The sequence below is a fragment of the Lethenteron reissneri genome, chromosome 20 (assembly GCF_015708825.2).
Source record: "Lethenteron reissneri isolate LAM-NWPU_2019-01 chromosome 20, ASM1570882v1, whole genome shotgun sequence".
NCBI classification, from domain to species: Eukaryota; Metazoa; Chordata; class Hyperoartia; order Petromyzontiformes; family Petromyzontidae; genus Lethenteron; species Lethenteron reissneri.
The window spans coordinates 13,567,085-13,589,620 of record NC_083798.1 but is presented as its reverse complement, the minus strand read 5'-3'; the positions used below and the strand labels follow the sequence as shown (position 1 = coordinate 13,589,620).

At 43.3% G+C, this 22,536-nt stretch overlaps 1 protein-coding gene across 1 annotated transcript in view; it reads left to right on the top strand.

Annotated features, from left to right (window-relative positions):
• The first annotated feature begins 20,716 nt into the window (after window positions 1-20,716).
• LOC133344805 (collagen alpha-1(XVIII) chain-like) overlaps window positions 20,717-22,536 on the top strand; it is a 41,481-nt gene continuing 39,661 nt past the window's right edge. Inside the window, 1 exon segment of the mRNA XM_061555006.1 lies at window positions 20,717-22,281. Within this exon segment, the coding sequence (XP_061410990.1) occupies window positions 21,780-22,281 (502 nt within the window). The 5' untranslated portion in view covers window positions 20,717-21,779.

Genomic DNA, 22,536 nt, shown 5'->3' with positions numbered 1-22,536 from the left:
CCACACATTTGAAACCATTGGGGTTGACAGCATGATGGGGGGGGGGGGGGGTGGAGTGTTTTCACATTTCTGTATTGTCAGGGGCGCATGTCAGGGACCGCACTAAGGGCCACCAGGGGCCGCAAGTAACCCACGGGCCTTGCAATGAAGAACACTGGTATAAGCTGAAGCGGAAACGTACTGTAGTTGTACGTTTAAATGTGCACAGTTTTACTACCATATTCCCATGCCATGCATATACTGGATTACACACAGCAGTTAAGGTCGTAGAAGTAAAGGTCCAGCCCTGCAATTTCTTGATATAATTTTTTTTACTTTACCAGGTAAGGCCCACTGAGCTATATATCTCTTTTTCAGGAGTGACTTGGCCACAAATGATAACTAAGCGGCTTCTCTGGAAATGTATCGCAGCCAAATACTCTAAATGCACGTTTATTAATTATGAATGCGAAGGGAAAATCGGAGGACCCAGAGAATTCTACGCGACTACGGGCAGAGATAGGCAAACTCCAAATATACAGGCGTCAAGGTCGAGATCGAACCCACGAACTCCTGTATACCAGGCCAGGTAGTTAACATCTGGCTAAACGAGGCGCCCCACGCTCATGTTAGTGGAAGGACCTCCTCTCGAGGGAGCTTTAACAACGCTCATCGCGATACAGTGTTTTGGGTTACTGTTCCACACTGGCTAGACTTCTCTGGAGTGCTGTACCCATATGTAGCCCTCCACACGTGAACTACTACCCATTTATACGACGTTACTAGGGTGAATGGAGGTGAGGAGTTTAAAGGAAATTTGCCCGTTTATATGTTAACTTGAGCTATTCCTTTTTCGATTTAAAGCTTTCGTGACTGCAGGGATTCATCTCCTTGGTTCTTTCGATAAAGTCACGTAGAAGGGAGATAATAAAATAATAAAAATAAAACACAATAAAATAATACAATTCTCACGACGTTTCGGCCACAATGCAATGAGCCGTCCTCAGGTGAAGAACAGGTCTGTCGGAAAGACAGCGTCTGAATGAACACCGCCAAGCTTGGCAGCGTATATTTAAGCTGCGTTGTGGCCGAAACGTCGTGAGAATTGTATTATTTTATTATGTTTTATTTTTATTATTTTATTATCTCCCTTCTACGTGACTTTACCGAAAGAACCAAGAAGTTGAGCTATTCATGCTTTGGTGTTTTGCATCGCCCTTGTACTGGTTGCCTGTTGGCGACCTTTGTGTGGTTAATGCAGACTTGATGCCTTGTAATAGGTGACTATTTGGTGTTTGAACATAACACCTGCATTTATACATAACTAAACTCGCCCATTGTTTCAACTTCTATGCCAGGAGATTGAACGGTGGACATCGGGATTGCAAGTCTTGTGTGCTAACCATCACAGCATGGCAGCATCCACTACATAACATGATTCGCAACTTTTGGCTGCATAATTTGTTCAGCAATCATTTTATGGACCTGTATTAAAGTACTGTATAAGTACCAGAGGTGGGACAAAGTCATTGTTATGCAAGTCCAAGTCGAGTCTGAAGTCATCAAATTCATGACTCGAGTCTGACTCGAGTCCAAGTCACATGACTCGAGTCCACACCTCTGATAAGTACTATAGCCAATCCCTTTAGATTGGCATGATCCAAAGCAGCTTTAAATAAAGCGAGCAAGTATGCTGCCCACAGACATGCTTCTGTATAATACATGCAAGTGCATTGTATATTAACTTACTTGGGATTGAAAACACATATAACTCTGTTGCTTTTGCCTGTTGGGAAGTGTGTGCCATGTGAATGACTTGCATTGTAACTTTTTTTTTTCCTTGAATTTTGCGGCTATCAAAAGTAATATTAGGCTCAGAATGTCCATGTTTTTTTTGTTTATAGAGTTAAGCTTTTTCTGCGTGGAAACAATGTTGATTCAAATATTAGTTTAGGAAAAAGATATACTGTAATAATATACCCACACAGAGCTGAAGCTGAGTAATGGCATACCCTTCATGGTAATTCATACACTGTATGTGGCCATCCATTATGTTTAACTCAGAAAAATGCTAATGCTATATTGGCAAAGTTTTAAAGGATTCTGAACGTACTGCATATGTACATTGCTTATGTCGCATGCTTGAGAGTCTTGCACGTACAAATCTGGTATAGAATAAAAACTTACGGCACTGTATGCCCTTTCAAATCTACACATATATGTTACAGTAGATAACATCTGTTCTAGTATGTTGAAATATGGTTATGATCATTTGAAATAATACGAATGCTGTCTTTACATTTTTTCCCATATTTTCCTTTTTACCCCCCCTGTAAAATTTCTTTCAGTAACTGTGTTGAAAACATTTGAGACGACTGGAGCGGTGTGTCAGACACATGGGCCTGTGCTGCCACTCCCTGCTGCCATGTTTATTATCGCAATGATGTTATGACAGATGTCTCGTAGGAACACTGCGGCCCGGTTCCGTATGGCACAAAAGCATGCACGGACCGAGAGACACTTTCATGATGAGTGCCGGGCCAGCGGTATCGCCGGGAATATCTCTACACAGACCCGAAAACCAAAACACGTGTACTTTGTTGGGATGGCGGTGGAGCCGGATGGGGCTTCTTAAATGCATTAAATGGAAATCTGATCAGCGCCCGTTTTGCTTTGAAAGTCGTTCAAACGACCGCACCTGGACGGAATTGCTCGTGGGACGATGCGGCGAGATGCCACATCGTCGGCTCGCAAGCTCGTCCTCGCCGTAGGATGGGGGGGGTGACCCCCTTGTTCTGCTTTGCTGAGGATTGTCCTCTTTTTTCACGAGGTAGCTGTCCTGGCAAATCTGTTATGACATTCCAGAAAATGTAATATTAATTTGAAAAGTCTCCGGTTTTGTCAGTTACATGTAGTTCCTTCTTCTCATGGTTATTACGATTTTTGTTGTAACTCTGAGGTGGCAACCCTGCCGTGGAATGGCATTAGAGCGATCAACACGTGCTCTTGGTAACTGTGGATGAGTGGTCCGCGTGCGGGTTCACCGTGGACAAGCTTCCAAGTTCAAGGCTCCAGCGGCTCGAGTTCCCACCTCGGTGACACCGATGAAGTGTCGCGGAAATTTTGTCAAAATAGCAATGGCTGCTCCAGAAGGCAAGCCCCATCTGCTTCTCCTGCGGACATAAAACGATCCAGCTATAGAGTTCACAAGAGTAGGCCATTGTGCTCAACCGTCGTGGCCGAGGTTTCCCACACTTTGTTGCACAAGTTTCTCCAAATTCCTGCTCTCTTGGGTGGGGTCATTGCCCTCTTGAACAGAAGCTGTGCGCGGCATATTTGAGCTGCCGTGCGCAAGGACTTCAAAATAAATGGACAAATAAATGAACTTGCTCATTCGCGATGAACTGTGAAAGTTACATTTAAAAAAAACAATCCCTCGACACATGTATATTTATTCACAGGTCTGTTGTAACACATTAGTACTCTATGTTTTGAAAGACATACTGGTAAAATTAACGAGCATTTTGAGATGCTGTTGCAATCATCCTGCATTGTAAATCATCTGGGCGCAGTAATTAGTGAATTGCTCGGCTCTGCGCTATTAACACGCCGACCTAAGTTCGATTCCTGGCTCCGGTTGACCGGTGGTGAGCGATATCTGAACTCCGCTCTGGGAGCCCCAACCTCCCCATTCATTAACTCTTATTGATGAGCATGGTGAATTGTGGTCAAACAAACCCAATGTCTGACACGTGGTGGGGATACATTATTTCAGGATTAGTTTGACAAAGCGCTATACATTATCATTATGAGTGACATTTGAAGTTATTGCTTACAGCCTATAATATTTTTAATACCTCCTTATTTGTATTTTTGCACATTGTCGCAGCTGCTCATAACCTCTATTCAGCCTTTGTTTTTAGCTTTTGAGACCTCAAACACGGTCTTGCTAATGACATTTTAAGTTGACTTATGCACACGTGCATTTGTATGTGCTATGTTTTCCAAGGTTTATGACCCCCTGTGCTTTCTCCTGAACTGGAATAAAACTATGAAAAAGTTAACAACATTTTTCTCTGGTTCAAAATGTTTCTTCAAGTTGGCCTTGAATGCCACGAGAAAGGCTCTAATTATGTTTGCAATGAGAAGGGCTCTGTAATTAGGGTTTGCTATGAGAAGGGTGCTGTAGTTCCCTCAGTTGCTAAAGCAACTGCAGTGGCTCCAAAGGGTGTTTTAATCCATAATGTTGCAAGTATTTCATGCGTTGGACAGACGACACTTTCGGCTTTCTGAACTTGCATAAATGTGATGCGTGGAGTGATGTGGCATTAAAGCAGCCAGATGCAATGGAAAGCAATTTCAGTGGAAATATGCTGAATGACCTGGATGAAAACCACCCGAAACATATATATTTGAAACGGACATGTGTTTCTAAGTAAATTTCAAGATGTTGAACGCTGCGAAGTGAATGTTTTTGCTCCTCTTATTTGTGAGTTTCCACCACAACTGAGAGAGAAAGCATGCATATGTTGTGTTCTTTTTTGTGGTGCAACAGTTTGTAAAAAAAATAAAATTTAAAACAAGATCAGATTTTGGCTATTTTGTTCCAATAAATATAGTGACACAAATTAAAATTTATTAATAACGGTAAGATTAATATTAATTAAAATACAAGTGTTCCATTGTTATGTAGAACTGCATTTCAATTCTCAGCCATGTTTCAATCTGCTGCTGGATGAAGGCCTCTTGATGCCGTTTCGGTCATGGGAGTTGCTTTACCATACTTCACCATGCTGGTCAGTGTGGGTTGCTGAAGGTGATGGACCCATGTACAGCTCGAATATCACCCACGACTTTTGTCAGCCTTGGCCAGGAATCAAACTCAGATCGCCAGTTTCATAATGTAGTGCACTAACCATTGCAATACAGCTCCACTCCAAGATTTGCATTACTCTATTAAATACATCAGCAGGCATTCCGAAGATTATTATTAATACAGTATGGTAACCCCTGGGAAATGGTCTGAACCTCGGCCAATGCGCTCTCAAAAATGCTATCGTTCTGTCTAAACAAAGTGCGACTTATTTTTTTTTGCACTTGGCCACAGCTGTGTTTCGCAGTAAAGCCACATTAAAAGATGGCAAAATGCTAAGAAATGGTGCCAACTTAAAAAAAAGCATAATTACTAGTGTTAATTAAAATGAATGAAGTTATTCTGAGAGAAATGTACCATCCGGATTTTACTGGTTGCCAGAAATCGTCCCAGCTGGTCAGCCTTTCTGACCAACAGTTTTACTGTGGTGGCATGAATTCTAAATCTTAGTGGAAGATTCCCTGACACTTGTCAATCACAGGATTTCCCATTCACTTTTTGTAGTGTGAATAAGTGTAGTTTTTTTTATTGATATAATGTTTTAAAAATGTATGTCCGTCTGAAAAGTTGTGTTTTCAGCTCAAGCAGGATATACGTTTACATTGTCTTCATGTGTTTTACGTTTATATTCTTGGTTCTTTCGATAAAGTCACGTAGAAGGGAAAAAAAAATTTCTCACGACGTTTCGATTGCAACACAAGCAATCACACCTGATGATGAATGCTTGTGTTGCAGTCGAAACGTCGTGAGAATTTTATTGTTTCACACCTGATGATGATTGCTTGTGTTGCAGTCGAAACGTCGTGAGAATTTTATTGTTTTATATTTTTATTATTTTATTATTTCCCTTCTACGTGACTTTACCGAAAGAACCAAGAATATGTTTTACGTTTGTCAAAAACAATGCGTAAAGCACGGAACCTGTGGTGGCCATTGAAGAGAAGCAAGTCTGTTTTAGAAAATAATCAGTTTCTCACCTTAATATGTAAACCTGGATTATAAGAATCTGAGTTGTGTTTCCCACTTATCAAGTAAACCAAGAAATTGTGTCCTAATACTTTAACTTGCTGGCATAGACCGTTTCTTGGCCAGTTGGGTGGCCTCAATGTGAAAACCATTTTCCATCATCCTACGGTAATATACATATCTCTTAAATTGTGATAATAAACATAATTTACTGCCCGTTGTCGATGCACTTCTCGAGACGGAGCTTCACATGCGATGCCAATCGTGGGTAATCGTAACCATGGCCAGGAATCAAACTCAAGTGGCCAAGTTCATAGCACATTGTGAAAAACCACGACTCCACCGTTCCACTCTTATCACTTGTAGCCAATGTAAATAGATACAAAAGCAACAAATATTAAAGAATGTTATTCTTCTTACTTGTTGCCCTATGACTCATGATTTTTATTATCTGCAGTTCCATTGTGCAAAAATTCCATTATCCGTTGACGGATTATTTGTATTGCCTGTGTTAATTCACGTGTAAGAGGAGTGACCCACAAGCAGCAGCACATTTATCCTATTATTCATTTTTATCCACGGGTAACTCCATGGATAAGAGGAGTTATTTTAGCATACGGGTGTAGATAAATGGATGTGCCACTAGCATCATCTGAATTAATGTGCATTTGAGGGATTCCTCTGTATATCTATATATATAAAATCGTTCATGTCTGTCTGTCTGTGTGTGTGTGTGGACTTTGGCCCATACGCACTTTCATTGGACGGCGGTTGCCCCTGGCAACGGCTAGCCACGCCTTCGCCGCTTTCATTGGACCTGGCAACGGCTAGCCACGCCTTCGCCAAGGGCTGCAGTTTCATTGGACGGCGGTTGCCCCTGCCAACGGCTAGCCACGCCTTCGCCACTTTCATAAGCTCCGTATTTAATTAAATAATAGCCATTACACAGTATTGTTGGAGCGCTAGGGGGGGGGGAAGGAACGCCACCCGTACCATGCCTCTTCCAAGCCGACAATTTTAGGCGAGGCCGCAGGCTTTGCACGCTACTAGGCCTCGACACCCACCACGCCACTCTGAGGTAAATTCATCAAAGTTTTTCCTACTCTTCACTACACCCCCACCACAATGTGTGCTATTAATATTACTTTTAAACCCAACGCGCCAACAATCGATTACTTTAATGTTCACTGTACAAATACTCATTAAGCTGGGTGAGCGTACTGCCAGTCTATCATGTACACTGTAGCCTGCTTATTAAGCTCGGTGAGCGTACTGCCACTCTATCATGTACACTCTAGCCTGCTTATGAAGCTGAGTGCGTGTACTGGCAGTCTATAATGTGGACTCTTGCCTGGTTATTATAATCGATTCTTTATATGTTCTTTGTACAAACAGTCATTAAGCTGCTTGAGCGACCCCAGTTCGATTCCAACTCACGCCCACCACCGCTGACGATTATTTGAAACGGACCTGGCCCTCCCCTAGGTCCACTCAGCCTCAAAAGCGTAACTGCTGTCGTGTGTGAACATCGTCACTGGGGAGACAAAGGCGGCGGGGCATCGTGGATCCAAGTCCCGGGCGAAGCCGGGTCATGTGTATGTGTGTTTGTGTTTATGTGTATGTCTGCGTGTCTCTATGTATGTGTGTATGTACGTGTGTGCATGTGTTTGTGTGTATGTATGTGTGTGTCTATGTATGTGTGTGTCTATGTATGTGTGTGTATGTGTGTGTATGTATGTGTGTTGGCGGGGAGCGGTAGTGTAGCGGTTAGCGCGCTGCGCTATGAACCTGGCGACCCGGGTTCGATTCCCGCTCACGGCTAACACCAGTGACGATTATCTGAACCGGTCCTGGGCCTCCCCTAGGTCGACTCAGCCTTAAATGAGTACCTGGTGCGGTGTGTAAACATCGCCACTGGGGAGACAAAGGCGGTCGGGCGTGGTGCTGGCCACTCACCCCCTTGTGTACCGTTCCGGCCTTCATAGGTGCTCGCTAACAGCACTTGCCCCTACAGTCTGTTAAGGCTATACGGGGGATCTTTGTATGTGTGTTATGTGTCTGTCTGTGTCTGCATGTATGTGTGTGTGTATTGTGTAGGTGTTTGTGTGCATGTATGTGTGTGTTTGTGTGTATGTCTGTGTGTATGTGTTTGTGTGTATGTGTGTGTTTGTATGTGTGTGTATGTGTTTGTATGTGTTTGTGTGTTTACGCTCGCATTACACAAATGTGTTGCTGGTCTAAGGCGTTCCTCGCACAGCATTGCCGCTTTATTATTTCAGTCGTTTACTGCCTTACGCACCCTGAAAGTCGTGTGTGTCTGCAGCAAGCGCGTGTATGTGTACCTATGGACGCGCGCGCGTGTGTTGTGTAGGGGGAACGGTAGTGTAGTGCTTAGCGTGCTGTCTGTGTGTGTGTGTGTCTGTCTGTGTCTGTCTGTGTGTGTCTGCGTGTGTCTGTGTGTGTGTCTGTGTGTGTGCGTGTGTGGTGTGTGGGGAGCGGTAGTGTAGTGCTTAGCGTGCTGTCTGTGTGTGTGTGTGTCTGTCTGTGTCTGTCTGTGTGTGTCTGCGTGTGTCTGTGTGTGTGTCTGTGCGTGTGTGGTGTGTGAGGAGCGGTGGGTGTAGTGCTTAACGCTACGCTGCGCTACCAACCCGGCGAACCCAGTTCCATACCCGCTCACGGCCACCACCGGTGACGATTATTTGAACCTCCCCTAGGTCCACTCAGCCTCAAACGAGTAACTGGTGTGGCGTATTAACATCGGCACTTGGGAGACAAAGGCGGCTGGGCGTGGTAGATCCAAGTCCCGGGCGAAGCCGGGTCATGTGTATGTGTTTATGTGTATGTCTGTGTGTCTGTATGCATGTGTGTATGTATGTGTGTGTATGTATGTGTTTGTGTGTATGTCTGTGTGTGTATGTATGTCGGTTTTGCCGCCGTGGTGGATCCAAGTCCCGGGCGAAGCCGGGTCATGTGTATGTGTTTATGTGTATGTCTGTGTGTCTGTATGCATGTGTGTATGTATGTGTGTGTATGTGTTTGTGTGTATGTCTGTGTGTGTATGTATGTCGGTTTTGCCGCCGTGGTGGATCCAAGTCCCGGGCGAAGCCGGGTCATGTGTATGTGTGTATGTGTTTGTGTATGTCTGTGTGTCTGTATGCATGTGTGTATGTATGTGTGTGCATGTGTTTGTGTGTATGTATGTGTGTGTGTATGTATGTGGGTTTTTTTGTATGTGTTTATGTGTATGTCTGCGTGCCTGTATGTATGTGTGTATGTACGTCTGTGGATGTGTTTGTGTGTATGTATGTGTGTGTCTATGTATGTGTGTGTATGTGTTTCTGTGTTTGTATGTGTATGTATGTGTGTTATGTGTCTGTCTGTGTGTCTGCATGTATGTGTGTGTGTATTGTGTATGTGTTTGTGTGTGTTTGTGTGTTTACGCTCGCATTACACAAATGTATAATGCGGGTCTAAGGCGTTCCTTACACAGCATTGCCGCTTTATTATTTCAGTCGTTTACTGCCGTATGCACCCTGAAAGTCGTGTGTGTCTGCAGCAAGCGCGTGTATGTGTACCTATGGACGCGCGCGCGTGTGTTGTGTAGGGGGAACGGTAGTGTAGTGCTTAGCGTGCTGCCTGTGTCTGTGTGTGTGTGTCTGTGTGTGTGTCTGTGTGGTGTGTGGGGAGCGGTAGTGTAGTGGTTAGCGTGCTGTCTGTGTGTGTGTTTCTGTCTGTGTGTGTCTGCGTGTGTCTGTGTGTGTGTCTGTGTGTGTGTCTGTGCGTGTGTGGTGTGTGAGGAGCGGTGGGTGTAGTGCTTAACGCTACGCTGCGCTACCAACCCGGCAAACCCAGTTCGATTCCCGCTCACGGCCACCACCGGTGAAGATTATTTGAACCTCCCCTAGGTCGACTCTGCCTCAAACGAGTAACTTAACTACTGTAGCGTATTAACATCGCCACTGGGGAGACAAAGGCGGCCGGCCGTGGTAGATACAAGTCCCGGGCGAAGCCGGGTAGTACAGCTAGTGTATAATACAAAAATGTCATGAATGTGTTTTACTTGAGCACATGATTATCTTGTTTGATGGATTTTTTAAAAGCATTATCTTGTTTTGGATTTTGTAAATGTCTCGTATAAGCGTTCGCAGTCAGTTTGTGATAATACACTAAAGTTAGATTTCAATCGCTTTTTTAGCTGACTTTCTCAATTGCTGCACATATTTGTCCCATTTGGTTTTTGAGGAAGAGTGTTTTATCTGGAAAGGTTATCCTAGAGTCAAAGGTGTAATTCCACAGCGATGGGGGTTAACTTGAAATATTTCCTTCATCACATCTATGGAAAGGTAAAAAAGTTCCTAACACGCTTTATTGCATTAAGAGGGCATTCCCGCAGCTGAGCATCCATTGAAAATGTTCCAGACACTAAATTCCCGTGTACATACATAAATAAATAAACCATAAATATACACACACAAATGGTAAAAATAAAACAAATCTTAGCAGCGTTGAACCGTGTCAAGCATTTAATCCCGACCAATCCCGTCGACGGTGATGTACTGCCATGAGCTAATGCGTGACGGTAGCGGTAGCGGCAGCAGCGTTGTGGATTTATGTGATGGCACGGACTGCCGTCCCTGCATGCTCATGCGTGCGTCCTCCTAGGCGCCCACCTGCCGGTTTGTGAGCAGCTCACGGAGCAGGAAGCTCGGTTTGTGCCACAGCACTCGCCCCCCGCCCCCGCCGTGTGATTTACACCTCCTCGGTGCACACCTCCGTCGTGATTAGTGATTAACGAGCGAATTACAGGCCTCATTGGAGGCGGTGGGCAAAAAAAGGGAATTGAAATATACTTTTTTCCAGCAAATTGACCACGAGTGATTTTGATGGAACAATATAGTATAAATTTTGTTTTTTTTGCTCAACACTTTAGCTTTACCAAGTAATGTTTAAACGCGTATTTATTCAATAGCATGTTTTACGTAGCCAACTCTTTTGCATTTCCTTCCTATGAAAATAAACAGCTTTTTTGTCTTTTGGCTGCGGTTTAATTTAACCAGGATGTAGTACAGCCTGCTGTACAATCCGAGCGATGGTCTGTTTGAAATTTGTGTGCATATATGGTGTGTATTTATCATTGGCAACAGAATTAAACCAAAATCGAGTGGAATGCAGTAATCGGTGTGCCGACTTGGGGGCGGTACTTATCAACTTTATATCTGTTTCTGGACCACACAAGACCTCCTGCCTGTCTTGGGAATGAGAGACCGCAGGGATGCATGTCACCAGCCAGGGGAAATTTTAAATGAGCCAGCCTTTGAAATATTTTTGCACACTTTCCTGCCTTTGTAAGTTCCTTATCTTCTTGACTGAAATAATGAGCTGACAAAAATGATTAGATGGAAGAGCAGATTACACTTTTAGATATTTGCATTTGTTTTGTTACGCCTGGGGGCATAGATTGGGACACTATTGAAAAGGGGAAATGAAGGTGAAAACAGAACAAGAGTAAAAATAAAAAGAAAGAAGGGAATGTGTAATTTTACAGACCTCACGCAGGGGATGTTATAGGGAGCGCATACTTGGAAATTCTTTGACGTGACCTGGTGTGGGAGGCGGTGGTGGGTGACATTGCGGGTACTGATTTCATGGGGCTCCTGTGGGACGATACTTGTTGAGAAACTGGAAATTTTAATAAATGAAAACTGATCCAGTTATTTCCTAGTATACAACTCAGAAGAGCGCTTTCATGCAACCCAGTGTATTTAGAATTTCCAAAGAAAATGTTTTAACATAAAGCAGATCATTGTGAGAATTTTTAGGTTTTTCCCTGCTTACAAAAAAACCGCTACAAATCAAGGACACTTTAATCTTAGCTATTAATCCCATAGATGCTTAATGCTGACTTCTCAAATTGCCAGGAAGTACTGTACAAGTTTCCTAATGTGGCAATAAATTGTTTTGGTAAACAGTTCTCTGTGCCCAGCTGTTTAAACTTAAGCTGCCCTCTTTGTTCCTCTGTGGCACAGAGCTGATTGGCTCTTACGAAGATTAAATTCGAGCTGAATTGTTCGTAATTTTACCTTTTTTTGCCCAGACAAGCAACCCGGCCGCCATACAGAGATGTAAAACAAAAGCTTTGTAGTGGATTGTTGTTACATGAACACCAAAGACGATCTCCAGTGTGCCTAAAGATGGCAGTGCAGATATTTGTCTTCATTTTTTTCTCTCGCTAGAATGAAATTGACTCAATATGTGGGTAAGTGGGGTAATGTTTTAGAGAAATATGTTCCAAAAAATAGTACAAACATTGAAGCATATTTGAAAAAATGCCAGCCATACACACCATTTCCTATGACATACACATTTGGAGCAAATGATATATATGAAGCTATGAATGTTATAATCAGTACATCCATCATAATATATTTGCACGCATGACATAAACCCGTTTGCACTATATTTCCACAAGGGAAAAGAAGTAGAGGAAAGTTATTTATTTTTCCCACTTTTATTGAAACATATGACACAAGTACCAAGCCATACCATATAAGTGCCCCACCGATTTAAGAAAAAAAAGATGCGGTGGTGAAGTACGATGAAACAACCCCCACGACCCGTACAGAGATAGATTGACAGACGCGCTGTACAAGGCCTTGTACAATACCTAGCAGGAGGAGGAATTTTGATTGCTTTTTTGTGTGTATGGGGGGGGGGGGTAATGCAGGTGTGAAGAGAGGGTATTTTGCAGGCTCTGGAAGTCCTTGGAAGCCTTAACCAGATTGTTTTGGGTCTGGCCGGTAAAGCAAATATTTACCTTTTCCTGGGTGAAAGGGACCAAGCCATTAGCTGCATCTGTACACCATTGTCCCATATTTGGACGAGCAAAGCCCTAGATATTTGTACTGAGGAAATGTTTTGAGAATTCGGCAGATTTTCCTCCAGGGAGCTTCATGTTGTTTGAAGGCCGTTACAGCGTGCTGTTTGTCTAGAAGCCAACAGTATTGCACGAGAGAAGGAGTCAATCGTGAGGCCAAAACATGAGCCCAGAACACTCGGATAACTCGCTTACTTGCACAGCTTCACTGTAGCAGCAGCAAGCAGTTTCTGTTGAATGTTTCGAGGAAGTTGTAAAAACAGATCTTCAAAGAAAGCATATAAACGCATAAATTATGACGATTTTTGAAGCCATCATTTGGGTATGCTTTCGTTGGAATTGTACAATAATATTGTTGGCCAATATTGTTGGCTGAGTGTAAAGCTAGCGGTTCCCTTTTTACTATTAAGATTATGATGGATGCTGCATAATTTGTAACGTCACTCGATACTTGGTGTTTTTATAGTGACACATACATTTAGATTGGACATTTAGCAGTCCGACATATGATGGTCTCTTGTTACAATGAAAAGCGGTGGGGGTGACCTCATCATTTGAAACGCAAACATAACCTCAGATACCTCTAATGGTCCATATAGTTCTTTGTGAAGGATTATCCCACGGAGATATTTTGGCACTGTGTAAAATTGAGCTCCCTGCCGTTTTACACTCGGAAGTGGAAATCCCTATGGGCCTCTGCCCAACTCCTACCATTTCTTTCATGGAAATCAAGGTTACATGTGTTTGCTGTCATTTTGGAAGTAAGTATCCATAGCTACCAGTAACTGGTAAATTGCTCGTGTGAACATGGACTTATTGACTTCCTTGTAAGCCACATTTCTCCGTGTCAATACCACTAGTACCACAGGCAAGAATATAAAAATGTGTATAACTTGGAGCACTACCGCGTGGGTTTTGTGGTTGTGCTGCACATCCCTCTTTTCAGGCTGTACCGTGTGTTCAGCATGGTGTCTGTTATTTCGCTCCACATGCTGGGATCATCTTTAGGAACTGAATAATATTGAATGCTTCCTGAAGAAGCATCCCGATCAGCACATGGTATAACCTAACACATTGGAGAACATTGAACATTTAAAGTGGCTTGTAGTCATTCTACATGTTTTTTTTCCTAATTGTAATATAAACTGATCGTTGAATGGGTTAATGAAATTACGAATGGATGTATGAATGATATATATTGCATTATTATAACAAAAAAATAAGCCTCATTGCATAGACTGTTTTAGCTGGGAAAAGTTTAAATTCCAAATTGAACAAGCCTGCAAGCCACTTGAAGTTAACGACTGAATATTCCTATATTATGGACCGAATATTGGTTACTATCTTTCCTACCAATCCATTAGTGTCAATTTTATACAAATACGAATGGGCTAATAAGAATCTTAATTGGCAGCCCTTTAAGAGGGTTGTGGCATGTGACGTGATACATGGGTTTTGAGGGAGAGGTAGACTAGTGAGGTCAGAGGTCATGTGTCAGCCTGGCTAGGAAAGCACACTCCCCAATCTCCAATGGGGGCTGCCCAAAAGGTCAAACCAGGAATGCTGCTGGGAGCAAGCGCTGCAAAGTGGTGGCTTCATTAACGTAATGTTTGCAGTTTGTGCTGCATTTTAACACTTAACTCGTTTTCTCATTTCGTGTTTCGGAGGGTTAACGTTAAAAGTCTCGGAAATAGAATAAGTATGGTTGATGCGTTTTAAACCACAACAACGAGCTGCTAAATTGCTTTGGTGTCAAAGAGTTAATGTTTGGAGAGTTATGGTCGAGGATCAGACTTTGAAAGGTGGCAGATGGCATTTGATCCCAGCAATGTTTTAATTAAAGGTGATAACAAGGTAATCTTTAATCAAAACATGGCCCCTTCTACTCCACTGCTGCTTCTCCCCCTCCTCCTCTTCTGTTGGTGATACAAAGTCATGCATGGTTATTCTCTGAATAATTGCTACCATGAGAAGGAGTAAACTTAAAAGCTATCTTTGTTTGCGGAGTAACTGAACTGGGTTCTGATAACAAGTCTGGTTAGTTTTAAGCTTGCCTTTCCCTTAACCCCAGCGCCAGTCTCCTTCAATGCCCATACACCCCTGGCAGTTGCCTTCCTGTGCATCTCTATGAACACACTAACAAGTACCGGGATATTGTGTTGTGAAGATAAGGGAGAGCTAAAGTATACGTTGAGTTGGGAGATTAGATAAAGCCCGCGTTTAGAGAGCTATTGTTGCCACTTAAAACAAACTCTTTGAGTGGGTCAGCAAGCAGCTGGTCCTGTTTGCGGTTTGAGAAATATTTTTTTTCGCACAAAAATCTGCGCATTTCACTTTGCAATCAGTGAATTGTCACAGCTGCATATGGACAACCGATAGACATAAATCCCTTTAGAGCAGCAGGATTTGTCCTTTATTAAATACCTGCCACTTGCCTGCGGCTGGTTTTGAACATTTTTAACGGGTTGTTGGGAGGGCATGGTGGTGGGAGCGCTCGTCTTTGTGTCACTCCCACTGTCTGTTGCTGAGAAGTCCAGACTACACTTTTATGTCTTGTGTCTGTGAGCACTGACTGCTTTTTTCCCCTCCCATGGGCGAGAGATACAGCTGCTGCTTCTCATTCCTAAGGCAGTAGGCAATACACGCTGTTGAGGATGCTGTTACGGCCCACGAGTATCGTAACTCAGAATGACCTACATATTAACAATGCACTTGTAGCTTGGTTCAGAGCCAATTCGGAAAGTGAGGCCATCTTAGCCAAAAGTACAGCACCAGTCTTATTCAATGAGAATATAGATGCAGAAGGTTGCATATTCTTGGAAATGTACAGCTCTTTTCCAGGCACTGCTAGCTGAGGTCCTATCCACATCATGTAGGTCTTTTGGCGCTCATTAACCATACTGCACCACACTGGTCAGTGAGCATCGATGTGGAGGAATCGAATAACAGTTTCACCAATATACTCCTGTGTTCTGTTATCCAGTCAAATAACATCGACACAATGATTGTGGTAGTGTAATGGAAAACATTGTGAGAAACAATGACCAAATACAATTATAGAAAGAAAATTGCAATTTCCAATGTGCAATCTTGCCCAGGCACGTGTTTGCTTAGTCTAGGAGCTAGGCTTGGTAGGGTGCTACTAGGATAAAGGTCTTGCTTGCTTTTCAACATGAACGTTTGGTTCAGCACTATAATTAATGGGGTCACTCCAGCATGTCAGCCAGTCTCATTTATCAAGGAGAGCTGTTTAATATTGAGACAATTGTGCCCTCTGGTGGACAGTTCCTCTCTTGTCGAAGTTTTACGTGTCACCATTTACTCCAGCACAATACTTTATTTTGTTACTTTCGTCATGAAGTTTCAATGTAACTGTTCCATTTTTGTAGACGGTGTTAATAATATATTCTTGGTTCTTTCGGTAAAGTTACGTACATAGAAAATAAAAATAAAATAATACATTGAAAATAAAAGCAAAAAAACCCCACGACGTTCCGATCGCAACACAAGCGGTTTTCATCAGGCGGTGTTAATATTATTTTTACGTAGGCCTGAGTTTGAATCAGTGCATCAATATCTACTGAGTCAGATGCATTTTCAGAGTGCTACAAGACTATAGTGATAGCCTTCAAAGACCAGACAATTGGAGAAATCCGTAAAGGCATACATAAGCAAACAGTAAATGTAATAAAATATATAAGATCACCGACGTTTTGGGTAATGGCCCTTATTCATAGCACACAGACGGAGAGGCCAGACTATGAACATGTATTTTTTCTTCCCTATAATTTATTTTTTATTTAGTTTATCTTTTCTCTGTGCCCTCCGTGGTTACGTCTCAGCAGTCTGGTGAATGTAGCCGTGTTACAAATCTTGGATTGATTGAGATAGGGAACTAAAAGTAAACTAAACTATGTATATTTTACCAGATAAAGCCAGTGAGCTATTAGCTCTTTTTCAGAAGCGACATGGCCACAAATGATAGCTCAACGAAGTGGTTTATCAAGTGCAAATTACAGTATTATCCCAATATTTAAAACGCACGTTTCTAAATGTGAAGAAAAAACCCAAAGGACCTCAACAAAAATCCATGCTACCATGGGGAGAACATGCAAACTCCAAATATACAGGCATCTGCGTTGGAATCGAACCCACGAATTCCTGCATACCAGGCGAGGGAGATAACATCTTGCACCATAGGAGACTGCACTTAACAACCATTTCGCCTAATGATAATGAAATGACAAAAAGTGTTCTGATGACCAGTTTTTAAATAGGCAGATGAATAGTTGTAGCTATCCAGTACAAGACAAGCCCTTTAATAATCACGTAATTCATGAAGGGGTTGTCTTTGTAGGCAGTGTTGACGAGCGTGTTGAGGTTTTTTTTTTATAATATGCTTTTGCACCACTGCCAATGCAGCATCACCAAATGATTTGCGCGAGAGGACAGATACACACACATATATTCCGAGGGTAATTATTAAAGGCGGACTGGGATCAAAGTGACGATATAAAGTGGCAAGACGAGAGAGAGCAGGTTGGAGTGTTTTGGGAAAACTGATTTTGATAATAAAAAGCAACTTACCAGCATGTAAAATAAAAGCTAATTAAATCAATGCATTTGTCTTGTATTGTTGTTGCATATGTATTAGAAATACGGCCGAGTTACCAAGAAATGTAACAAAAGTTGAAGAGTGCGAAGAAGCATGGAGAGGTGCACGCTTGTTACAGAAAGATAAATACACGGATCAGATTGTGAATGCAAGTGAGAGACGTAATGATTGCCTTCTCAATTGAGTAAAGTGGCCTTGGGCAGGACAGACGCATGAGTGCATCAATTTACATTGAAGGGACGATGACCGAGACTTTACGAGGGAGTGGCCGCTAAAGGAGGAACATGGCCAACAGCACGTGCATCGTGGAGATGGAGCGACGAAATCAACTCATGTGCAACAGCGAGATGGATTGTCATATTGCAGAGCTGTGGGAGATGGCGACGTCTTGGAGAGGCCTTCATCCAGGAGTGGATAGAAACTGACAAACGTGCTTTCCTCCATATGGTTCCATGGGCCAGAGCGGAAATTGGTATCACCTAAGTAGCAAAACTTTAGGGTGCCGATTTGTTTACGTTACTAATAAAAGTAATTCACTTGATTACCTCACTCATTTGAAATGGTTATCACGTAACCACATGTTATTGGCCACATAGACAAAATGGAACAAAGCTTGGCCTTCTCAGGTGGTACCAAGGGAAATAACTGGTCTAGGCTCATGATAAAATTAGAGGGATGGCTGCTTTACATATACGTGTACATTCTCCCATATATTCACTCACGTTGCTTAATTGTATTTTTAAAATATTGACATCTCAAACGTGTTTATGAATGAAACAAGTGCTTTGTTTGAACACAGAAACATTACAGCAACCTGCACTGACCAGAGTGGTGAAGTATGGGCAAACAACCGCCACGACTGACATGGCGTGGGGATACCTTCATCCAGCAGTGGATGAACAAAGGGCTGTACATGTATACTTGTGTCGTGACATGGAATTGGCTCACTATGGCGCGTAGCGCTGGTTGCTGGCAGAGAAGGGGACCTGCTGTTGTAGCAGCCCTGTCTGCCAGCAGGTCATGTGATAGGCCAGAGAGAGGGATGTGGGGCAAAGGTGACAGAGGGGGCACGTGAGGTAAAGGCCGGGAACCTTCTAGTAGGTTCTAGAAGGGGGGCGGGGCCGTAGGCGGAGCGAGGCCACGCTGGGTGGATAAAAGGGGGACCCCGAGCAAGTTTCGGGGCTGTTGGAGTGGAACCCGTCGTGATGCTGCAGTCTTCGTCACCGTCTTCACCTCCTCGGCGTTGTTAGTCAGGCAGCCGGTTAGCTGTCCTGACCATAGTGTAGTTACTCCCTGTACCTGTGAAGGCGATAATAAATAGAGTGCCTCCTATTATTAGTGTCTCTGAGTGACTCGCTCCACTTGTATTACTTCCACGACCACGTGGAAAGTAAAGTGAAGGTCATTCAAATATTTCTATGAAGACCACGAGATGGCGCTAATGTAGTGGTGATTTGAGTGTCTTGTCTGGCTCTCCTGAATCTACACAGGGAACGTGAATTTTTAACCAAAGGAGGCACGGTAATAAGCAGCCGTATAACATTACAAGTCGTCGCTTGTACCCTGAACGCACACGGGAGTTTCATAAATTATAGGCTGCGCGAATTGTGTTGCGGGATCCACACTCACGTTCTCGGCTCTCCTTCGAAAGGTCAAATGCTGACGGATTTTCATCCCCGAACGTGCGATTGATCGAGAATGCTGAATAGCCCTTCTTGAATAGGAGGTTGAGGCGAGCTAAATAAACATATGAGGTACATATACACTTTACAATAATACAAGTTCTAATAATTCCCTTCGTGAATATATTGCTGGATAAAGGGTTCCCCATCCTGTGTTGGTAATGAGGGTGGGGGGGTAATGTTTTGATCATACTTCGCTAGACTGGTCAGTGGAGGGTGATGAAGAGGGGGAACCAGTGCTGATGTTAGCTGTTGCTGGGGATCAAACTCAGGTTTCCAGGTCCATAGAGCAGTGCACTGACCACTGCACTCCACACAGCACCATTATAAATGTCCCACAAGTCATGCTAATTATAAAATAAATAAGCCGTAATAAATCAGTTCCCTCAGCTTTAAATACTGGCCATGGTATGGTTTATGATTAGGTTATAAAGTACCACTTACCACATAAGCCATTCTCAGCACATTCATAGAGCTTAGTTTTTCAATTCTCTCTTAGATATCAATGTGAATTGTAAATGAAGATTATATCCCTGAAATGAACATATGAGAAAACAAAGAGTACTTATCAATCAAATATTAAAACAGCACTTGGTAAAATCAAATTGCACTACACCACACGTACTGCTGTAATTGCTTTGTGATGATCTCAGGTAAAAACAGGTTAATGATACCTCAGTTTGTCGATATTCCTGATTTACATTTATAGTTCTTTGTTTAAAAAAAAAATGTAGTCTGAAGAAGTGCAAAACACATGAAAGGCTGGGAAACGAATGCCGGTCTCTTGGAATCCATGTGTGGATCCCAGGATTGATGAATGGTGTGAGTTACACAATGAATATGGCAGTGAGTTTGGAAAGGACTAAGTTTGTTGGCTGAGTGCATTAGGTTTGTTGGCTGCTGTTCAATTGGTGATACATATGTAATAAAAATGTCTGTATTAGTGGCGAAGCTAGCACTTCATTCTGCACTAAGAGCAGAAAATATCAACCGTGGCCGAATTAAACTTTTAGTCCTCTGTATTTTCGCATCCACATAGTCTTCCCTTGGACAAGGCCCGGTGCGAGGTTTTATTTACGAAGGCAATGTGAGGCACTCCTCCTCAGTGTCTCTCTTCTCGGCCCCTATTCAGAAGTTGTCTCTGCCATGGGCATAAACGTTCAACAATAAAAAGGCCTCTTCTGTAGATTGCACATCCGCTCACTAAGCACACCGCACTTGGGAATGAATTTGAGACGTTAAGTTAGGCTGCCTCTTGAGCGTAGCATACATGCCAACTCTACTAATTTAAGCGGTCAGCTGCCAATTGTCTAATCCCGTTCTGCATACCGATTTTAAAAGCTAACCATAAAGTTTCATAACATTTTGGGGGATTTTTTTTCCTCCCCCTGATGCCTTTATTTTAACTTATAAAAACAGCAGGCTACCCACTCAAGCCTGCAGAATCAACAAGTGTGGTGTGGGTCCAGTAATTTCGGAGTGAAAGGGAGAGAACGATTGCAGTGAAAGTATGGTGTGGCTGCGTTAAGCTGGAGATAATCTGACCCGCCACCCAAGGCTTCAGCCTTTCTCTATGGAGTGATGCCTTGACCGAGGGTAACCCCTTCATCACAGCCCCCCTCCGCCCCCCCGATTGGATAAAGGCAACCACAAACACCAGGCTCCCCCAATGGGGTGCAGCGTCTGGGTGGGGAGAGAGCAGTGGAGAGATCCACGATTGGAGGCTGCCCAATGCACCATCATCAACTCAACTCGCATACTTTCCTCAAGCTTTTTGTTTTTGAGACCGAAAGGGCAGGGAAACCGCTTGCATGGTTTTGCCCAAATCAATTGAGACCAGAGAAAGTGTGTTACTGAGGGCAGGCACAAATGAATGTAGTGTGATTTTTGGCCTGGGCTTGGTGCAGGAAGAAATGTCCAACCAGGTCCTTTGATAAAAAAAAAAGTTTCATCTTTTTTTTTTACGACAAGAAAAGAGTTGTGCGGAACAAGAAATGTGGCCTTGCTACGTGAAAGCGTCGTGAGCGCACGCAACCCACGTGCAAAAAGCGCTCAGCCAGCCGGTTGTGAGATCAATTGTATATTGTGCCTCCCCACCCAAAATCGAAAGCTACATGGTATAATCCGTGGTGGCAAGGGGGGGTCCCATTAGCCTTTTCATGGGACCTCTGTGATTAAACTCTGGAGGGTGCATGAGAAGAAGGTTGTGAGAAGGCGGCAATGCATCTGCGACCGTGGGTCCTATGGAGATAGAAGGGTCTTGACTCGAGTTGTTTACCTTCTCAAGTGACGCGGGTACCGCTCGTTTCTTCGCATGGGAATATCGCAGCGTTAGGCGACGCAGGTGTTAGGCAACTAGATGGACATTATTTGTAGGCAATGGTTGATTATTTTAGGTTAGAAATGTTGTATAGACGGCTACAATCACCTGAGTGAGTTTGGGGTGTGTCTAGGAGTAAAAAAAACTAATTCTTTAAAGTTTTCCAAACCATTGATTTCCATTGTCTGTGCGTGAATGGTCGAGCTCTTAGTTCAGTCTAGCCCTAAACAAAGCAGAACGAAAGGGACATTTAAAGCTGCCCTGCCAACCTGCATTTCTTGTACTTCTTGCTGCGAGATTAACTTTACATCAACATCGAGTTGCAAACCCGAACAGATTAGTAATATACTGAAAAAAAACCCCAATAATAACAAGGAATTAGTATATCGATTTGATTTTAAAACGAGAACAATTGTGTACATACAATTGTGCCTTTGTGTAAAATCGTCCGTGCTTGACAACTTTGAGACATGCGTGGGAAGTTACTGCGGCCGCCACCGCTCGTGTGCCTGGCTCTCGCGCTGAGTCTCTGCCGCACGGGTCAAGCCCAGTACCTGAAGTGGTTCTGGGAGCGGTGGAGTGGGCAGCAAGAAACCACGACAGCGCCGTCTGCTTCGCCGTCACCTACACTGCACGGCGATGTCTCAGCATCTGCCGTCACGCGGCCTCTTGGTTTTAGCACGGCCAGCCCGGCGACCGTCGCTGAGGAGGAAAGTAGCGGATTCAAATCTGACGATTTGGCCAAAAATGGCAATTCTGCAGATGAGAGGTTTGTCCTCTCGCAGCGTGAGGAGTCGTCAGGTCAGCGTGAGGACTCCACGCGTGGGAATGAGGATGTGTCGGCGAGATACGGTGACCTACTAAGTCAGCTTGATGGCATGAGTTCTGTTGGTTCTACGGTTGGGCCACTCGAAGATGCCCTACCAACATACGTGGAACCGTGCCCTCTACTGCACTGGTATGGTCCGAATGGTAAGTGTGCTTTTACTTGTTTGTATAAACTATTTTAACTTCTGAAGAGCAGCTTGCAACACTCATAGGCAGCTGTTGTAAATAATTAAAGAAATACAAACATATATCTTTTATCACAGTTCAGTGCAATCAGAGTAATGTGAGAATGTGTATAGATTGCCAGAGTTAGCCCCATAATTTAAAACGTTTGTGGTTGCGATTAACTACAATTTGTGCTAACTGAGCTGTGCATATGTACAGGAATTTCAGATTGCA